The sequence below is a fragment of the Anopheles coluzzii genome, chromosome 3 (assembly GCF_943734685.1).
Source record: "Anopheles coluzzii chromosome 3, AcolN3, whole genome shotgun sequence".
Classification (NCBI taxonomy): Eukaryota; Metazoa; Arthropoda; class Insecta; order Diptera; family Culicidae; genus Anopheles; species Anopheles coluzzii.
The window spans coordinates 519,830-535,394 of NC_064671.1; the positions used below are offsets into that span (position 1 = coordinate 519,830).

At 45.3% G+C, this 15,565-nt stretch overlaps 6 protein-coding genes across 10 annotated transcripts; 3 read left to right on the forward strand and 3 right to left on the reverse strand.

The window, feature by feature from the left end:
• Positions 1-9: 9 nt before the first annotated feature.
• On the forward strand, positions 10-1,043 carry LOC120959201 (zinc finger protein 213-like). The gene is made up of 2 exons (XM_049608133.1): positions 10-545; positions 608-1,043. The coding sequence occupies exons 1-2, from the start codon at positions 479-481 to the stop codon at positions 1,036-1,038; spliced, it is 498 nt and encodes a 165-aa protein (XP_049464090.1). The 5' UTR covers positions 10-478; the 3' UTR covers positions 1,039-1,043.
• A 34-nt stretch (positions 1,044-1,077) lies between these two features.
• On the reverse strand, positions 1,078-6,855 carry LOC120959196 (MTOR-associated protein MEAK7). 2 transcript variants are annotated; one of them, XM_040382431.2, is made up of 8 exons: positions 6,396-6,855; positions 4,833-5,069; positions 4,389-4,616; positions 4,030-4,217; positions 3,255-3,559; positions 2,938-3,164; positions 2,685-2,867; positions 1,078-2,618 (listed from the first exon to the last, which is right to left on the reverse strand). In XM_040382431.2, exons 2-8 carry the CDS (start codon positions 4,959-4,961, stop codon positions 2,499-2,501), a joined length of 1,380 nt encoding a protein of 459 aa, XP_040238365.1. In that variant the 5' UTR covers positions 4,962-5,069; positions 6,396-6,855; the 3' UTR covers positions 1,078-2,498. The 2 variants fall into 2 exon arrangements, with proteins under 2 accessions (XP_040238365.1, XP_040238366.1); XM_040382432.2 differs by lacking the exon at positions 6,396-6,855 and adding an exon at positions 5,586-6,383.
• A 284-nt stretch (positions 6,856-7,139) lies between these two features.
• On the forward strand, positions 7,140-9,111 carry LOC120959198 (bifunctional peptidase and (3S)-lysyl hydroxylase Jmjd7). Of its 3 annotated transcripts, none has more exons than XM_040382435.2 (6): positions 7,140-7,304; positions 7,372-7,580; positions 8,102-8,262; positions 8,342-8,511; positions 8,583-8,747; positions 8,813-9,111. In XM_040382435.2, the coding sequence occupies exons 1-6, from the start codon at positions 7,250-7,252 to the stop codon at positions 9,073-9,075; spliced, it is 1,023 nt and encodes a 340-aa protein (XP_040238369.1). In that variant the 5' UTR covers positions 7,140-7,249; the 3' UTR covers positions 9,076-9,111. The 3 variants fall into 3 exon arrangements, with proteins under 3 accessions (XP_040238369.1, XP_040238370.1, XP_040238371.1); XM_040382436.2 differs by having other exon boundaries at positions 7,143-7,304; positions 7,372-7,525; positions 8,110-8,262; XM_040382437.2 differs by lacking the exon at positions 7,140-7,304 and having other exon boundaries at positions 7,397-7,525.
• Positions 9,112-9,156: 45 nt separating this feature from the next.
• On the reverse strand, positions 9,157-11,256 carry LOC120959197 (uncharacterized). Its single transcript, XM_040382434.2, has 3 exons — positions 11,101-11,256; positions 9,774-10,621; positions 9,157-9,682 (listed from the first exon to the last, which is right to left on the reverse strand). The coding sequence occupies exons 2-3, from the start codon at positions 10,591-10,593 to the stop codon at positions 9,396-9,398; spliced, it is 1,107 nt and encodes a 368-aa protein (XP_040238368.2). The 5' UTR covers positions 10,594-10,621; positions 11,101-11,256; the 3' UTR covers positions 9,157-9,395.
• An 858-nt stretch (positions 11,257-12,114) lies between these two features.
• LOC120956540 (cytochrome c oxidase subunit 6C) lies at positions 12,115-12,957 on the forward strand. 2 transcript variants are annotated; one of them, XM_040378065.2, is made up of 3 exons: positions 12,115-12,237; positions 12,426-12,592; positions 12,679-12,957. In XM_040378065.2, the coding sequence occupies exons 2-3, from the start codon at positions 12,426-12,428 to the stop codon at positions 12,746-12,748; spliced, it is 237 nt and encodes a 78-aa protein (XP_040233999.1). In that variant the 5' UTR covers positions 12,115-12,237; the 3' UTR covers positions 12,749-12,957. The 2 variants fall into 2 exon arrangements, with proteins under 2 accessions (XP_040233999.1, XP_040234001.1); XM_040378067.2 differs by lacking the exon at positions 12,115-12,237 and adding an exon at positions 12,307-12,328.
• Positions 12,958-13,030: 73 nt separating this feature from the next.
• LOC120958788 (fidgetin-like protein 1) lies at positions 13,031-15,560 on the reverse strand. The gene is made up of 3 exons (XM_040381795.2): positions 15,168-15,560; positions 14,499-15,093; positions 13,031-14,428 (listed from the first exon to the last, which is right to left on the reverse strand). Exons 1-3 carry the CDS (start codon positions 15,308-15,310, stop codon positions 13,286-13,288), a joined length of 1,881 nt encoding a protein of 626 aa, XP_040237729.2. The 5' UTR covers positions 15,311-15,560; the 3' UTR covers positions 13,031-13,285.
• Between the last annotated feature and the right edge of the window lie 5 nt (positions 15,561-15,565).

The following is a 15,565-nucleotide window of genomic DNA, read 5'->3' on the forward strand; positions in this document are numbered from 1 at the left end:
TGTTCTTTTTCCTTGCCTTTTCAAGCACATATTTTACTATACACATTGAGCTATGAAAATAAAAATGTAAATTAATCACCGACAACAGCACTTTTTGCAAATCACAGCTCAATATATAGCGCGCGCTCTAGTGGACAGTAGCGTTACTATAATGCACCGCCTGCTCCCGAGTTTCGCGGTTATGCGGTTCCAAGATTTCAGAGAATCTCGAATATCCGAAGAAGTCGAATAAAAACACACGAATTTTAATAAAAATCTTAGCATTTTTACAATTTGGCAGGCCACCATGTATTGTAAATTAGTCCATAAAATAATATATTTAATTCGAGATGACAGAAAGTGGCGGGTCAGACCGGTCTCAAAGAACCAGATTTTGCTTCTGGATCAAAGTAGGCTGGGCAAGGCCTTAAGTATGTAATTTTCAAAATTTGCAAACCAGAACATTCCACATCATACTCCACATCCAAACGCATCCATTATGCCCCGAAGTTTACTCTCGCAAAGATATAATGACGATTTGTTCCGCGTTAAGCAGCATTACGATGGTAAGTGTTCGTCCCGATCAATACCAACGGCTCAATGGTTGTAAACATTCATCTCTCGTCAGCCGAATTTTGTCGCCTGTTTTGGAATCCGTTTGCCGATACCGAAGATGATAATCTACGCGCAAAATCCACCTACAAACCAAAAGGCACACGTAAGAAGATGCGCAAAGTTGCTGAAGGCGGAAAACATCGATGTTATCAATGTAGGTCCATCTTCCGGTGGCCATCGGATTTGAAGTACCACATTGCATTCAGCCATAACGGGGAGCAGCTGAACGTTTGCCCGGAAGCGACGTGTGGCCAAAACTTTCAATTCCCCTTTCAACTGGTAAACCATCAGCGTACGTTTGGCCATCACGATTGGCAGATAGTTTGTACGGTGTGCAACAAGCTGTTCGGCAGTCAACGGTTTCTATCGCGCCATACCCAGCTAGCGTGCAACCGGTACAAGCAGGAACAACAAGAGCAAGGACAGGACTCAGCTAATATGTAACAGGTAAGTGAACAAAAAAAAACACGCATTCCTATCGGATTGGTTTTAATAATCCACATGCTTTATATTTTTATATTCATTCAAATCCGTGCATCTAGCCAACAATGGCGACATTGCTACATAAAATACACACATACACACATATCAATAAACGGACAACGCGGGTCACGATCGCCACATACAATAGCATACGGAAAACGGGATTTCCCAGTATGGGATACTTGTTGCCTTTCCTTTTGCACATATGAAACAATTTGAATAGAATTCTGCTGCGGCGAATGACGCACTATTTTCTGATGACCTGAATTTGATACCGCATCGCCTGTATGGCACATTCAAAACTAAACCCCTCGCGGTCTATACTCATTGCCTTATAATTAAACATACATAAATAAATACATCGATGATCTTAAATACATCTCTGCATCTCCAATTTCCGACTGCATAGACATCTTTTGCACTATTTATGAAAACCTCGGATGTGTCTGTGTGTGTCTATTAGGGGGAGATTTAATTGCACAACATCGACGGATTCAGGGCACATTACTAAGCTAAATTAACTGTACAAACGTCATACCGTTTTCTACTGAGGAGTTGGAAATGATATTTTAAATTATTCACCGTTAGTTCATTGCACGTCTAATGGCCAGGCTTTGTTAAAGTTGAAAGGTAGAGAGAGGGAGAGAGATTGAAAACAAAATTTTCCTGACACTATGCTACTACGCTACTTTAATTTCCTCGCCAGGAGCGGTTTCCGCTATCTTTGCGAATTTACATTGCTTGTAGTTCAATCAAAATGTTTCTGTAAAACTTATCTTACTGCGTATCTTGGATACTGCTACGTGATATCATCAGCGCTATTTTTGCTGTGCAAAGGGAAATAATTTAAGTGTTGTGCTTGTTTGCTTTGTTTCGATCTAAACAAACCCACAGTCGAGTAAAACGTGGAACGCCTAAAAGCTCAAATCAAAACAGTATCTAACAAGTTAGTGTTGTCCTCACGCCAGATGAAGAGTCTCGTGATTATAGTGCGGGTGTACGGATGGTTTCTTGGTGCAAGTTGGTGTTATCTTGTTTTATGTTTATCGTTAATAAATCAAATAAATTCTTCCCCAACGTGATGAAGGGAGCATCAAAACACAAAAACAGTTACAATGGTAAACCCGTTTAAGAAAACTATTCAGACTTTGGTTCTTAAAACGCTACATACTTCATACGCGGCAACTTTTTGGCCCGTACTTTGTCCCAGAGCATGACACGTCCACGACAGATGCCGTTTGTTTGCATTGCACGTTTTTCCCTGACTTTAGGCAGCCACGGCCATCGGTCAAGATGTGCACCGAATTTGAACACGATTACAGAAAGTTAAAATTGAACGTATCCGTTACATCCACCAAGTTGATTTCCATCGAGCGACCCAGCACGAAACACTTTTGCTTTCTGGCGTGTTTTCGCAACCCTTAGTCTTTCGGCTCCTCCCGGTACCCGTCCGAGTACTGCTCCCGGCCGCTCATTTTCAGGATTGCCTTACTGTCTGCATTACCATCCAGCACCGACCGTGCGCCCGACTTTTCATCCTCCTGGTGAAAAGAAAGAAAAGATCATCAACAAAACCTCTAATCGTTTTCAACTACAGTTTAACGTACCCCTTCATCTTCCTTCACGGGTTTATCACCAACACCCCAGACTTCCACATTGCGTATGTTGAATTTCTTTGTAGCGCTCAGTTGAAAGTATCCTTTGTACGTTGTGCAGGACTCGGAACACTCCCCGAGACCGTACTCGCTGTCCAGCCACATGCCCCAATAGTTGTGCTGACCTCCCATACCCTACGAAAATGAAAATGGTTTAAAGATAAAAATCAAGTTTGCTTGATACTTTCAATCCAAACACACGTACCATTCCATTCGGCATGGTTTGCTGGTGCAAATTCAGATACTGGTAATGGTCATTATAACCGGTGCTTGAAAAGCATCGCATTTTGGGCCGCAGCGTAAAGAGAAACGAGTTTTCGTTGCCGACATAGTTGGGACTGAGTGCCCACGAGTCCGTCGCATACCCACCGAAGATGTATCCATTCGCGTCCTCCACGATTACTACCGTCGGTCCCTGGTCCATAATACGACCTGAAGGTAGCGAAAAGAAAATTTAACGTTTAATTCGTTTAAAGTTTCAACACACATTTCTCAAAACAAACTCCTCTCTCACTCTCTTACCTAGTAGGGTGGAAAAACTTTCACCGTGGATTTGCGATGAAAATAGAAAGCGCCACTTGTTCTGCTGTGTTCCGGGCAGATTCGAGTTGATAAACAGCATCTGCGACAAATCGGTAAAAGCCGGATAGTCCGGCACATACTGGAGACCCTCGCAGTAGGGCAACATGGATTGGAGTGCTTCCTGTGGGATGATGCTTTTCCGTGCGTTTCCATCCGTCTCCGAGGCGTTCTTCACGTTGCGATAGTGGTACAGATGGGAGAACACGTGTTCCAGCATCTTAAGAAAGGTAGGATTTTTATGTAACCTGCCAATGGATAATGCATGTTTCGTTACGGCTTCAACTACAGCAGTCTATACCTAAAGCACCTCCTACATTCTCGAGGGAGTTTTAAAACGCACAAACTACTGTGACTACGCAATCAAGGTTATTTTACGTTTTAGAGGTATGGAATAAAAGTATCGATTGGTTGAGGGCTTATTTTGGATCTTTCTGATAAAATATGTTACAAAACATACATCGAAATACGTTTCCAAATAAATAAAATTGTCTTTAAATTGCAATCAACTCAAATGCATTCGCTCGAAAACACGTTGCTTATTTGCATTTCCCAGCATCAAAAGAAATGCTTTTTTCTCATAACCAAGCAAAAACGAGAAACATTTATCCCAGCGTCAACAGAAATACAGCGGGACGAAAAGCAGGTCAAGTTACGGAACTACACGTACACGCTGCAGCAGCAGGATGTCAGCTGCGTCCGATTATATTCCACTTACCATCGTTCGGCATCGGCTCGGGTAACCTTCTGCGTGCCCTGTTGCACCACATCGTACGCTAAACTTTCCGCCAGCTTCTGGATGCAATCCTTAACGATGCGGAAACCTCGCGATTCCCAAGACTTGTACTGTGGGCCACCTTCCAGCCGGATAGCTCGCATATAGCTGCTGACGACCGCTTCCACGTACTGTGTGTCGATAAGTGAACCATGATGAGCATGACATAGTTAAAAAAAAAAAACAACAAACCGCAAGCATGAGAAAACAATTTGCATGCTCCGTGTTGCTTGATAAAGATAAAATAAAATCGATTCACTTCACCACAGGCGGTCTACTATGTGGCAGTGCTGCACCCTTACCTCCTTGATAAGCGGATACGCAATTTCGGTCGATTCCGATTCGGGCTGCTGCCCGAGACTGCACAGCAGCACATTGATCCGTTCATCTATAGTGCCGCGGACACAATAAACATACAGTTCGGCGAACCGCTGAAACTCGACCACCGGCGACCGGGCACCGAGCGGTCCGAACAGGAAGTTGGTGATGTACTGCGCCAACCGGGGATCCATCTGTGAGCCCCAGAATTTCTGCCGAGGGTAAGACACCAAAGTCAACAACATGGAACGGTGCCAGTTCATTCCGAATGGCAACGACCGCCAAGAGATACAACAACGACAAAAAAGATCGGACATCAAGGAACGGGAATGGGTGAGATGAACGCGGAAAAGGAAAAGAAAAAGAAAATAAATAAAAGTGCAGCAAAACTTGTTGGCTCACCGCGCTCCGGCAAGCGAGATACCAACCATGAGATCATCTTCCTTGATGCGTTCCGAGTTTTTGCTGACTAGCTTAAAGGAGCTTGCCACCACGGGCACTTCGCTCTTCGCCAGCAGGGAACATTTTTCTGCCAGCTTTGTACTTGAGTTTCCCATCGTTTCGCTGTTTCCTCACTAGCCCGCGCTTCTGCAATTAGTAATTAAAAAACGTCACCGGGACGCATTAACCGTCGCAGCGGTTGGCGTGCAAAGCGTGTGGAGAAGCTGCTAGGACGAGAGAGAATGATATAGAGAGAGGGTGTGAAAGGATATTAGAAATTTTATAATTGGCAACGAATATTACACGAATCGCCCCTTTGCCCTTCCAGTCGTAAATGAATAAATAGTATATCACCCGAGTGGCGAGTTCCGGGTATATTTTCAACCCTCATAACTAGACTCCATTATTTCGTCGTTAACTGCAAAAAAAGTCATCACCCAACGACATCTTCAATCAACTGGCTCAATCCCCCACCAGCAGTACTGTGAATCAGCTCTCGGGAAACTCTCTAGACGTACGGTAGATGTGGGTTTCTTTGGTCTTTGTCCACCACCCATTGTCACACTCGACAGATTTTGCGGACTCCATCAGAGTCGGAGGGTGGTGCAAGGGTGAAAACGGATATCATAAATTGTTTATTGTACACGATCGACACATTACCGGATGAAGGCTTGAGGGGCTTGTTATCTACTTGTTTGGTCCAACCAAAAAAAAAATCGGCCACATGATGAATAACATACGCAAGCAGCAGGCGATGATGATCCCTTATCAAGCGTTGGATCGTAGGAAGCGAGGGATCGATACGTCGCGAACACGAACGAATCAAATCAATTCACAAGCAATAAAACTTGCTCCATTATCAGGAGTGGAGCTGGCACGGTTGATGAAGCAGTTAGTGAAAAGGGTAATTATATTTTGCAATGTTAATGCTTTGCTTTCCACTATCCATTTCCAATGCGTTTGGAGGATTTAATCCATTCAACAATCACCGTCTTTCGCGTGCAAGCTTGGTTGGAAAAGCGATAGAAATCCGCATATATTTTCTCACAGCACTATTACAGTAAAGCAACAACAAACAATCCGTTACTTTACGTTACGCTTTATTGTGATGGTCCCAACGAAATTCACTGTTTAGTAAGTAATGAGACAGGTCGATTCGAACTCTTCAGAATGCACTCGCTTGCGATTGAAAGCTGCTCGTCTACACTTGTTCCAAGATGTGATCACATGAGCATATCCCGCATCATTATTAAAGCACACCACGTTCTCCACCGAACCCGCTCTAGGACGGAAGGCCATTTGTTTACACAGGGTTGAAGTCGGAGGAAGGAGGCACTGTGTGCCATGGCAAATAGTAGACCTTCCCCACTCGCGTTGATCAGGTGTCAGTTTCCTTTCGGACTGAATAGTGCTAGGAATTTTGCCATTTCTAGTGTCTAATGAAAATGCATCACACATATCCACTCATTGATCGCCACTTCCTCCACTGCTTAAATCCTTCCATTCTGCCACATACGTGTCCATGTTATCTTAAGCTACACAATATTTACCTTTCCACTTGGATATTTACTACTATCGGCGGTGTTAGAACGCACCACGGCCGGCCACACACGCTTTTAGTCTACTGTCGTAAACAAATGCACATTCCCTGGCATCACAACATTTTCCGCTCACTTTTGGGCAACGTCTGTGCAATTTTTCACGCGTTCACGATTTCCTAGTGCCCTTATTTACTTTCGCTCTTTTCTTCCGACTAGAGAAGATTATGTCGCTGTTTTACTGCTTCGTAGCAGAGAACCAATGGTAAACCTGAATCACTAGGACAGCTGGGTAGATGTGTACAGCTTGTTGGGGGAAATAAACTCCACCAGTAAAAACCTCCTGCGTGCGGGACACTATCGCGTACCGGGGTGAAATAAGCGAGCGATGGCCATTCGAGCCATTCGGAGCAAAGATTTTTCCACCTTTTGCGGCCCGTGAACGAAAACAGTGCAAATTACGACCCGATTGACAGGTATTGCCATTCCGCTCCATGTGACATATGGCTAGGTGGCACATTGCGCAAGAGGAGCATTGATTTGACTAATTTACTAGGTTTTGCCGTCAAATAGCTGATTTTCAATGATTTATGACTTAAACAGTGTTGATGTAATATAAAAATAAAATCGTACGTGACCTGCGACAGTTTCACGTTTAATATTCATAATTTCAATCGCTCAAGATTGGTACCGTCTGTAGACGCCTTCATGTAAACAAACTTTTTCTTGACAGGTCTATCAGCTGCCATTACCGCGCGAAAAAAAAAATACAAACACATTCTTGAGGCAAACAGAGCGAGCGCAGGTACTCCCGTGAAGCGGTGCGAGTGGGCCCGAGCTCGACGACAGTTATTCTTCCCAAAAAGATGAACAATTCGAACTTGCGAGATGCTTTTCAATTTCTTACCAGCGAGGCCAAAGGTACGTTATCACTGATCATCAAACAATCCATACTAATGTGATGTTTTCCGTCTCTTCGCCCTCACAGATTTGTTCCTTCCGTCGAACATACCGGAGACGTACGGTATCCCGAGTTCGCTGGAATTTGTGCGCGACTACGTAGCGAAAAACCTTCCCCTGATAATGCGCAACGCTGTGAACGATTGGCCAGCGGTGGACAAATGGAACTCCAAGTACTTTCGGTTAGTAACGCATGAGCTGTACGTGTTTTTTTCTCTCCTAGGCGCTAGACGCAAGGTACGCATGTTGTGATATTTTCACGAGCAGTTTGTATGGGAACTGGGATGTTGCCGTTTGTTCGCGTGATGATGCCGCGCGCACTGTGTCTTATCCCGCGCTGGCATGGTATGCTGGTGGTCCGTTTGCATTTTTGAACCACTGCCAAAAATAGTCATCGCGAGAGAGGAAAGTTTAATTGGACGATCATCTCACCTTTCATTGACTGGGGAGGGAGACAACCTGCGCACAGCTGTGAAACATGAAATTATTGCCGACGGGGTAACGCCTTCCTTCCTGTGCGCGCACACCAACACGAAGTGATAAAATTATGATTGCCAGGTAGTTGCATTGCATGTGCACCTGTTCTAGCGCGTGTAAAAACAATGCATGTGTAATTTGTTAGACAGCAAACGCTAACTTGTCGCGCCTTCCGATGCTGTTTCAATCATAAACCCCCATCCCTTAGAGTGGTATTTGATTCAGCAAGCGTGAATTGCTTAAAATAACCCGAAATCGAACAATCCCTTACGTTTTGCAAGTTCCACAGAGACACAATTCCCGACAAAGAGGTAACGGTTGCGATCACGCCCAACGGCTATGCGGACGGTTTGGCCTTTCACGAGGATGAAGAATATTTCGTCCTGCCGCTCGAGCAAACGATGCGAATGGAGGATTTCCTCTCCGCCCTTGATCACAAGGAGTGAGTAAAAATATCCGACATTGGGAATTGACTAGGCGTTAATTAATTCGAACTTAATCACCCTTGCTCTATGCTGCAGCCCGGACGTCATTCCCTACATACAGCGCCAAAATTCCAACCTTACCGAGGATTTTCAAGAGCTGTGGATAGATGTGAACGAAAGCAGTCTAGATTTTGCCTCCGAAGCGTTTAACAAACAGCCGGATGCCATTAACTTTTGGATGGGAGATGAAAGGGCTATCACATCCAGTGAGTAGTGTGCCCGAGGGCAAGCAGCTTGCTGCTGGCGGATTCTAACCTGTTGCTCTAATTGTCCACAGTGCACAAGGATCCGTACGAGAATATCTACTGTGTGATTTCCGGATACAAAGACTTTATCCTGATCCCTCCGATCGACCTACACAACGTACCCCGGCGCCAGTATCCGATGGGTATTTACATGCAGGAAAATGACGATTCGATAGTTATCGAGCCAATTCTGGACGGTGAGTCGTAACGGGTTTGGGAAGGGAATGGAATAGCAGGACAAACAAGCACTTTCGTTGAATAGAAATAGGTAAACCACGGATGATCGAGTGGGTCGGCGTGGATCCGTTGCAGCCAGATCTGGAACGGTTTCCCTGCTACGCGGATGCAACAACCTACGAAATTCGTCTGAACGCTGGGGACTTGCTGTACCTTCCCAGCCTTTGGTATCATCACGTACGACAAAGCCACAAATGCATTGCGGTCAACTTTTGGTACGACATGGACTACGATGCCCGTTACTGTTTCTACAAAATGATGGAAAAACTTTGCAACTATGGACAATAAATTTGGGCTGTGTTTTTGATGACGCACTATATTATATTTAAAACGGGTTTTCTTTACAAATGTAAGAACTTATCTTGAAGCAACGCAGACTATACAAGGGGCTCCTAAACAACATAAGAATACACTTTGCTAATATAATGTAAACACAATAAATACTCTACACTGGAAACGTACAAAAACCATATATATCAAGAAGAACGTCCTGGTTTGGCCTTTGCCTTTCTTCTCCTTTGTCTGCATACTGGTAAAACATCTATCTAGGTAAAAATATCTAGGTTCTAAACCCTTCGTCTTCTTTCCGACGCCGATCGTCGCTTTGATCATTGAAATCCGCACGCGTGCCGTAACTTGCGCACGAGCTGCGCATCGATTCCCCGGTTCAGTGCCTTTTCCTCCAGCTCGCAAATCAAATTGGTCAACCATCGTTCCTGCATGTACAGTTGACGATTTTCCTGCCGATCGAACTCGAGGCTGGTGTTCAGCATGTGCGTCATCAGCTTCTTCTTGTGGCGTGATCGACGTGACGCCTCGTTGTTTTTCACGCGGTCCTGGTTGTCGGCTTCGTTCTCACAATTCTTCCGGATGCGCGATTTGTTGGGGTTGAATCCTAAATCGGTAATAGGCGGGGACACAACAAAAATACGGTACCTTGTGAGTCCATATAACTCGCTACTACAAAACCCTTGATTACTACTTACCCATTTCTAGTGGGAACTTGGCCAGCTTAGCCTTCGTATAGAGATCCTTGTTGTAGGCGGAAATTTCGACTATTTTGTCCAGCTCCTTCTGCACGCAATCGGGAATTCCGCTGTCCTTCTTCCATCGCTGCAGCACCAAGTTCGGCTGCAACATCTCGTCCAGTATGGAAGAGACGCCCGAATCCGAAGGTGATCGTGCTGGTTTGTCCGCTATAGCAACGAGCGAACCACCAGCAGTGGCGCCGTGCTCTACGTTACCGCTTGCTCCATCCGAAGGTGGTTCCGGGGAGCTGGTGTATTGGTTGCCACCTGATTTCAGCATCATTGCGAATCCGTTCATACCGGGGCTACCGTATAGCAGATGAGGGGAATGGTTCCCTGGCGTCTCGATGATCCGCGGACTGATCGATCGTCCCCCGTGGGATGTTTCCGGATGCGGTACAATAATAGGGGACAACGTATCTGCTCGCTCCCACCGCTCCAAATCCGGTGATGACGAGCCCATCCGCATCGCTAGTGCACGGTTCCTGGCAGTCGTATCTTCCAATTTGTTAACTGGAACCAACGAAATGACGGGGCGCTTCATCGCATGTCTAGTAAACAGTTCGTGCTGAGCAATGTTGCCGTGGACGGAAGCAACGCGCAGGGTCGATTTCGGTACGATGCGTTGCTTGGGTGATCCATTCTTTCTTTCCCGCCGCTTCGGTGGGGACGTGCCAGACGTTGCTGCATTGGCTGTGGAGTTGTTCATTTGCACCAATGTGGGCTGGTGTCCTCCACTCAGCATTAACAGTGCGGACACTGCATCCAGATCAGTCATTTTGGGGGTATTTTATTAAAAAATCGATCTGAAAGGGCGAAGAGAATGAGAGCAAAACACATTGGGGTCAGATTAGGACCAAAATCAATTCGTCCAAAGAACACTAGATCATGCTGTGAGCGAAAAAGGCCAGCCATGTCTGCCATTGCCGAAATGAATGCGTCACATTCTTCGTGTTAGGATAGGGGGGAAGGACGCCCAAAGAAGAGGTGATGTAGGCTTAGACAAGCCTTTCGCCTTTGGAATGTGTGCAATGGTTTCGATGTGTGTTACTAAATCCCAGTACAGAGAATTATTCTAACGTTTGTTTTTTTTTTTCTTAAGCAATCATGTTCCACTGTTTCGATCGTTGCATTCGGAACTAGGAATGCAGATATCCCTCGTACGTATTCGTACTACTTTACAAAGCATCATAGCAGTAGCGAACACGATCAAGGGATATTCACAGCCAACATGAACTACAACCGATCGCTTTTGTACACTTTGAACATATGAAAGGATGTTTACCTCGATGTACTTTTTGGGTGTTAATCACCTTTCAACGCGCACAAAAACGCACACTTTTCACAAAAACAAGCACAAACCCGAGTTTCCGCAACTCACACAAATTGTTCACGAAAGGACGGCCGACAAAGAATAACGCGATGGTTGAACCGAGCAGCAATTTATATACTATTTCTATCGCTTACAAATTGTTACCCTTTTTCAAAGCACACAAACACATCCATCTTCAGGTACTACATAAAGAACTAGGAACCCTGATACCCCTAAAACAAATGCTCTGCCGTATGCCTTTACCCGCGTGAATTTGGTTGTGGTCGTTATGCATTATAAAGCCCGATAGATAAAGCTAACCAAACTACGCCCTACAAAGGCTCGAGCTCCCTCGCACACATAAATAACATGTCCCGCCGGCTGGCTTCTATGAAAATGTGGCGACTGGCTCTTCCTTCATTGTTTTACCCGTAATCGTAACATTAGTTTAGTTTTTTTTTCTCAAGTTAGAGTAGCTTGGATGTTACTGGAGTGGGTAGTGAAAGTATTGTACATTCGAGTCAGGTATTAACGGTCAAGTTTTGTTCTTTGTTTTTACCTCTGCTTGTGAATTTCCAACGAGATATTGCATTGCTGCGAAGAGGCGGTTTTGTTGTGGGGTAGTGAAAGATATATTTCAACGGTTTTTTGAAACACACATTTAGATGAAACAAAGGGATTCAACGGAACATGCAAATGGGTAGAATTTGAATTTAAGCGAAATTGCAAATAACTGGCAACCAGACATTCCAGATTGCAGATTGCAATAACAGGCAACCAGAACGCATTCAATTTTATTAGTACGAAGCTTTAAAATAGCAACATTTTTTTATTGATTTTTATATAGACTTCGAGGACATAGCACCATTGCGCATTTCTGTTATACAAAGCAAACGGTCCAATCAAATTTGGTTTCACATGTTGAGCGATCTTGCTTGATTGGGTTAATTTTCTTGCAAATAACATATTTTATCGTTTTCCTTTCATCGCCATCTTTGCGTTGACATTACATCGAGTAGACTTCGACTGTCATTCTTGTCTTTTTTCACACTCTTGTGATTTTCGGAACCAGAATTCGGTGCTGTGAAAAAACAGAACACACGAGCCAAGGTAAAGAGCAATTATTTAACTCGATTCCAGTTCCAGTGCGCTTAAAACACACGTGATTTACGTGAAGATTTACGAATTAATCATACTGGCAGTGGGTGGGCCAAAGTGTTGGAAAATACGCCTCACGAAGGACGATCAAATTACGTAATGTAAATTCGGTTTGTTTTTTTTTTCTTTTCTTCTTGAAGATGTCTGAAGTCGCTACCAGAATCCCGAAGCCCGTGCTGCGCGGCCTGCACAATGCCACCATCAAGCGCAACCTGATCGTGTCGGGCGTCCTCTGCACCATTGCCGTCGTTGCGATGAAGGTGATGCACAACGACCCCAAGGTGCGGGACTACGCCGAGTTCTACAAGTGAGTGCAAAATGGTGGTGCGGGGATTGGTTGCGTGGGCCCGTCCGCTCCTGGTCTAAGTTAATGTGGTTACATTGTTTTTGCAGGACCTATGATGCAAACAAGGCGTTCCAGCGCATGAAGGATGCTGGTCTGCTGCAATCGGTCAAGGATTAGATACGGCTGCCGCAGCATACTTTATTTAGTAACAGAGAGAGAGAGAGAGAGAAACAAAGAGAGAGATATGTATGATTCCTTGGAGACAGTTTGCAGTTGATTGCAATCCAGTATCTGATGGTAATCGTGCGATAAAAATAAATTCCGGTTAAACCAAACGAATGAGTAAGGGTTTCCGCTCTCGTGTAAGTGTAACCGGGATAATGCTAGTTTGTGGTTGATTTATCATCATGTCATCATGGGTCAATCAGTTCAATCTCGTCTTCTCCACATCACTACGACTATCCATGCAATTAGGCAAAAGAATCCAGCACAGCCAAATTTGCTGGTGCGGTCTTTTATTAATTCAGTAACTGCTTCCCAGCATCGCAAGGGAGTGCTCTAGAATAAGTCGTATCCGACGAAAAACAGATGTAAGCTCTAGCAAGTTCTATCAAATATGCCCAACATTTTCTAGAACATCTCAATAGAGTGCCATACGTTTGTCTTTCGTGCCTGATTTAGGGTGTGCCTATACGATAGATACTAGAGCACACCCTAAATCGCGCCGGCCCCGTATGTACGATCCCAGACTACGTACTGTTGCAAATCGTCCTGTGATACGCTGGCCTTCACCTTTGTCAAAGCTAATCGGAAATCCTCGTAACATATCGGTCGAACCTGATCCTTCGCAATGTCACCCAACTGATCGAACGGGATGGAGCGAATTGGGCCCATGGAAGCTTCGTGGCACAACACTTTCATGTCCGCACCCGAAAAACCTTCCGTAAGATCGCCAATGCGTGCAATTTCATCCGTTTCCAGGCTGTTGCGTTCTCGGTCCAGCAGACGATTAAGAATTTGAATACGGGCCGACCGTTCCGGCAGTGGAATGTACAGTCTCTTCACCAGCCGACGGCGTGCTGCTTCGTCCAGCTCCTGCGGTCGGTTCGTTGCACCAACAATAAGAATTCGCTCGTCTTCCGCCGTTGCTGCTCCGTCCAGTTGTACCAAAAATTCCGTCTTCAAGCGGCGCGAGCTTTCATGTTCGGTGTCCGACCGTTGGCAGAGTAGGGAATCGATCTCATCGATGAAGACGACCGCCGGTTGATGAACAGCTGCCACCGCAAACAAGGCCCGCACCATCTTCTCCCCATCGCCAATCCATTTCGAGGTAAGCGAAGAGGCACTGATGCTAAAGAATGTGGATTTCGACTGCGACGCTATACATTTACCAATAAGCGTTTTGCCCGTACCGGGTGGTCCAAAGAGCAGTATACCACGCGGTGGTTTGCGCAAACCGGTAAAAATATCTGGCCGCAGAATTGGCCACACAACCGCCTCCTTGATGATGGTTTTTGCGTACTCCAAGCCGGCAATATCATCCCAGGAAAGTGGTTGAAACCGGTCCATGATCTCGCTGCGAATCAATTCCACCATTTTTGGGTCAATGTTTCTCAACCGCTCATCGATCTCATCCTCCTGGCTGTCCTCGTTGCTGCTGTTATCGTTGCTATACCCGCGGTACTGTCCTGACCGACCATCATCCGAACCATTGTGAGGCGCTCCAGTGGAGCGATCCTCATTGTCAGACCGCACTGGACAGACGAACTTACTGCCAAGCATTCGCCGCCCTCCGAGCGTTTTGCGACCGTACGCAAATAGTGGCGCCTTGCCAGGCGGATTCGTGGTTCCGTATTTCTGTAAAATCGCGACAAAGAGAAATATGTTACCAATAAGCATTCGTCAAGCAACGCTCTACACACTTCACCTTCATGTTTTGTATGTGCAGTTCGTCTTTTGCCGTTCGGAAAGCACCACCACTACAACCTTCATGGTTAACAGATTTAGGCTCCTGATGATCTGGTACTGGTACGGCAGGTGGCGGTTTCGATGCCGGCTTGGTAACAGGAAGTTTAGGAGTGAATGCCGGATTGCCACCGTTTGCAAATACACGGCGTGAAATGTCCTCAATGACGGTATAACTGGTTGCAGCAGCAGTAGCAGCCGATTGTTGTTTCGTTTCGCGATTATCAACGCGATTATCAATTCGCTGTTGGTGCTGCTCTTCGCATTGTTTCGATTTGTGCAGGATGCTCGCAAGTTTGGTTGGGGAAAGTTCGTCCTCACAACAGTTCTCGTACGATCCGTAACAGGCACAGTCCTTGCTTGGCAAATATGAGACCGGATCATCCAACGCCGTATCGGTGATTTCAAAGTCATCGTCAGCCACCTCCGACGGCTGAGTGTTAAGCAGCTCCAGCACATCGTCACAGTAGTTGTTAACGCCGTCGGGATTGGTCATTAAATCTTGGTACTTGTGCAAGCCTTCGCTCAGCAGCTGTGCTGATAGTCTTTCATCTTCTCTGGAAGCAAACAGTAGGTATTAAACTTGAAACATAAATTTGATAAGCCGTGCGTATGTGCTTTTGCTCCATACATTTGCAGCGATTCCGTATGGAGCAGATAGTTCAAATTTCGCACATCGTTTACTGCTTGGTTCGGGTCTTTGTGGGATGAAGTTTCTTTCAATCTACGCAAACAGAGGTATATCTCCTCAACGTTTCCAATAGAGTCTTCCATTTTACGAGCAGAACTCTTTGTTGATCAACGGAAGGATCTCTCAAAACATTCACGCGCGCGCCGATTTTGTGCTTCTTTTTGAGGCACTATGGAACGTCCACTGTACATGCGCGATTTATACATAATATAGCATTGCTGAACATACAAGAGGGCTTAAAAGCATATTCAGCACCGCTGTTAGGTAAATTCAAAAGTAAAAATGATCAAAAACAATCTAGATTGATTTAAATGTAAAAACGTTGTAAACATAAGGCA

Bases quoted from the DNA above. Each gene is read 5' to 3' on its own strand.
- LOC120959196 (XM_040382431.2), bottom strand. From the start codon at position 4,961: ATGGGAAACTCAAGTACAAAGCTGGCAGAAAAATGTTCCCTGCTGGCG. The intron at 4,617-4,832 runs GTTGGTATCTCG...TACCCTCGGCAG, and splicing joins TCAAGGAAGATGATCTCATG to AAATTCTGGGGCTCACAGAT. The intron at 2,619-2,684 runs GTACGTTAAACT...TCTTTTCACCAG, and splicing joins CCGTGAAGGAAGATGAAGGG to GAGGATGAAAAGTCGGGCGC.
- LOC120959201 (XM_049608133.1), top strand. From the start codon at position 479: ATGCCCCGAAGTTTACTCTCGCAAAGATATAATGACGATTTGTTCCGC. The intron at 546-607 runs GTAAGTGTTCGT...ATCTCTCGTCAG, and splicing joins CGTTAAGCAGCATTACGATG to CCGAATTTTGTCGCCTGTTT.
- LOC120959198 (XM_040382435.2), top strand. From the start codon at position 7,250: ATGAACAATTCGAACTTGCGAGATGCTTTTCAATTTCTTACCAGCGAG. The intron at 8,263-8,341 runs GTGAGTAAAAAT...TCTATGCTGCAG, and splicing joins TCCGCCCTTGATCACAAGGA to CCCGGACGTCATTCCCTACA. The intron at 8,748-8,812 runs GTGAGTCGTAAC...TTCGTTGAATAG, and splicing joins TATCGAGCCAATTCTGGACG to AAATAGGTAAACCACGGATG.
- LOC120958788 (XM_040381795.2), bottom strand. From the start codon at position 15,310: ATGGAAGACTCTATTGGAAACGTTGAGGAGATATACCTCTGTTTGCGT. The intron at 15,094-15,167 runs GTATGGAGCAAA...GTTTGCTTCCAG, and splicing joins CATACGGAATCGCTGCAAAT to AGAAGATGAAAGACTATCAG. The intron at 14,429-14,498 runs GTGAAGTGTGTA...GCGATTTTACAG, and splicing joins TGCACATACAAAACATGAAG to AAATACGGAACCACGAATCC.
- LOC120956540 (XM_040378065.2), top strand. From the start codon at position 12,426: ATGTCTGAAGTCGCTACCAGAATCCCGAAGCCCGTGCTGCGCGGCCTG. The intron at 12,593-12,678 runs GTGAGTGCAAAA...TTGTTTTTGCAG, and splicing joins GACTACGCCGAGTTCTACAA to GACCTATGATGCAAACAAGG.
- LOC120959197 (XM_040382434.2), bottom strand. From the start codon at position 10,593: ATGACTGATCTGGATGCAGTGTCCGCACTGTTAATGCTGAGTGGAGGA. The intron at 9,683-9,773 runs GTAAGTAGTAAT...TTACCGATTTAG, and splicing joins CAAGTTCCCACTAGAAATGG to GATTCAACCCCAACAAATCG.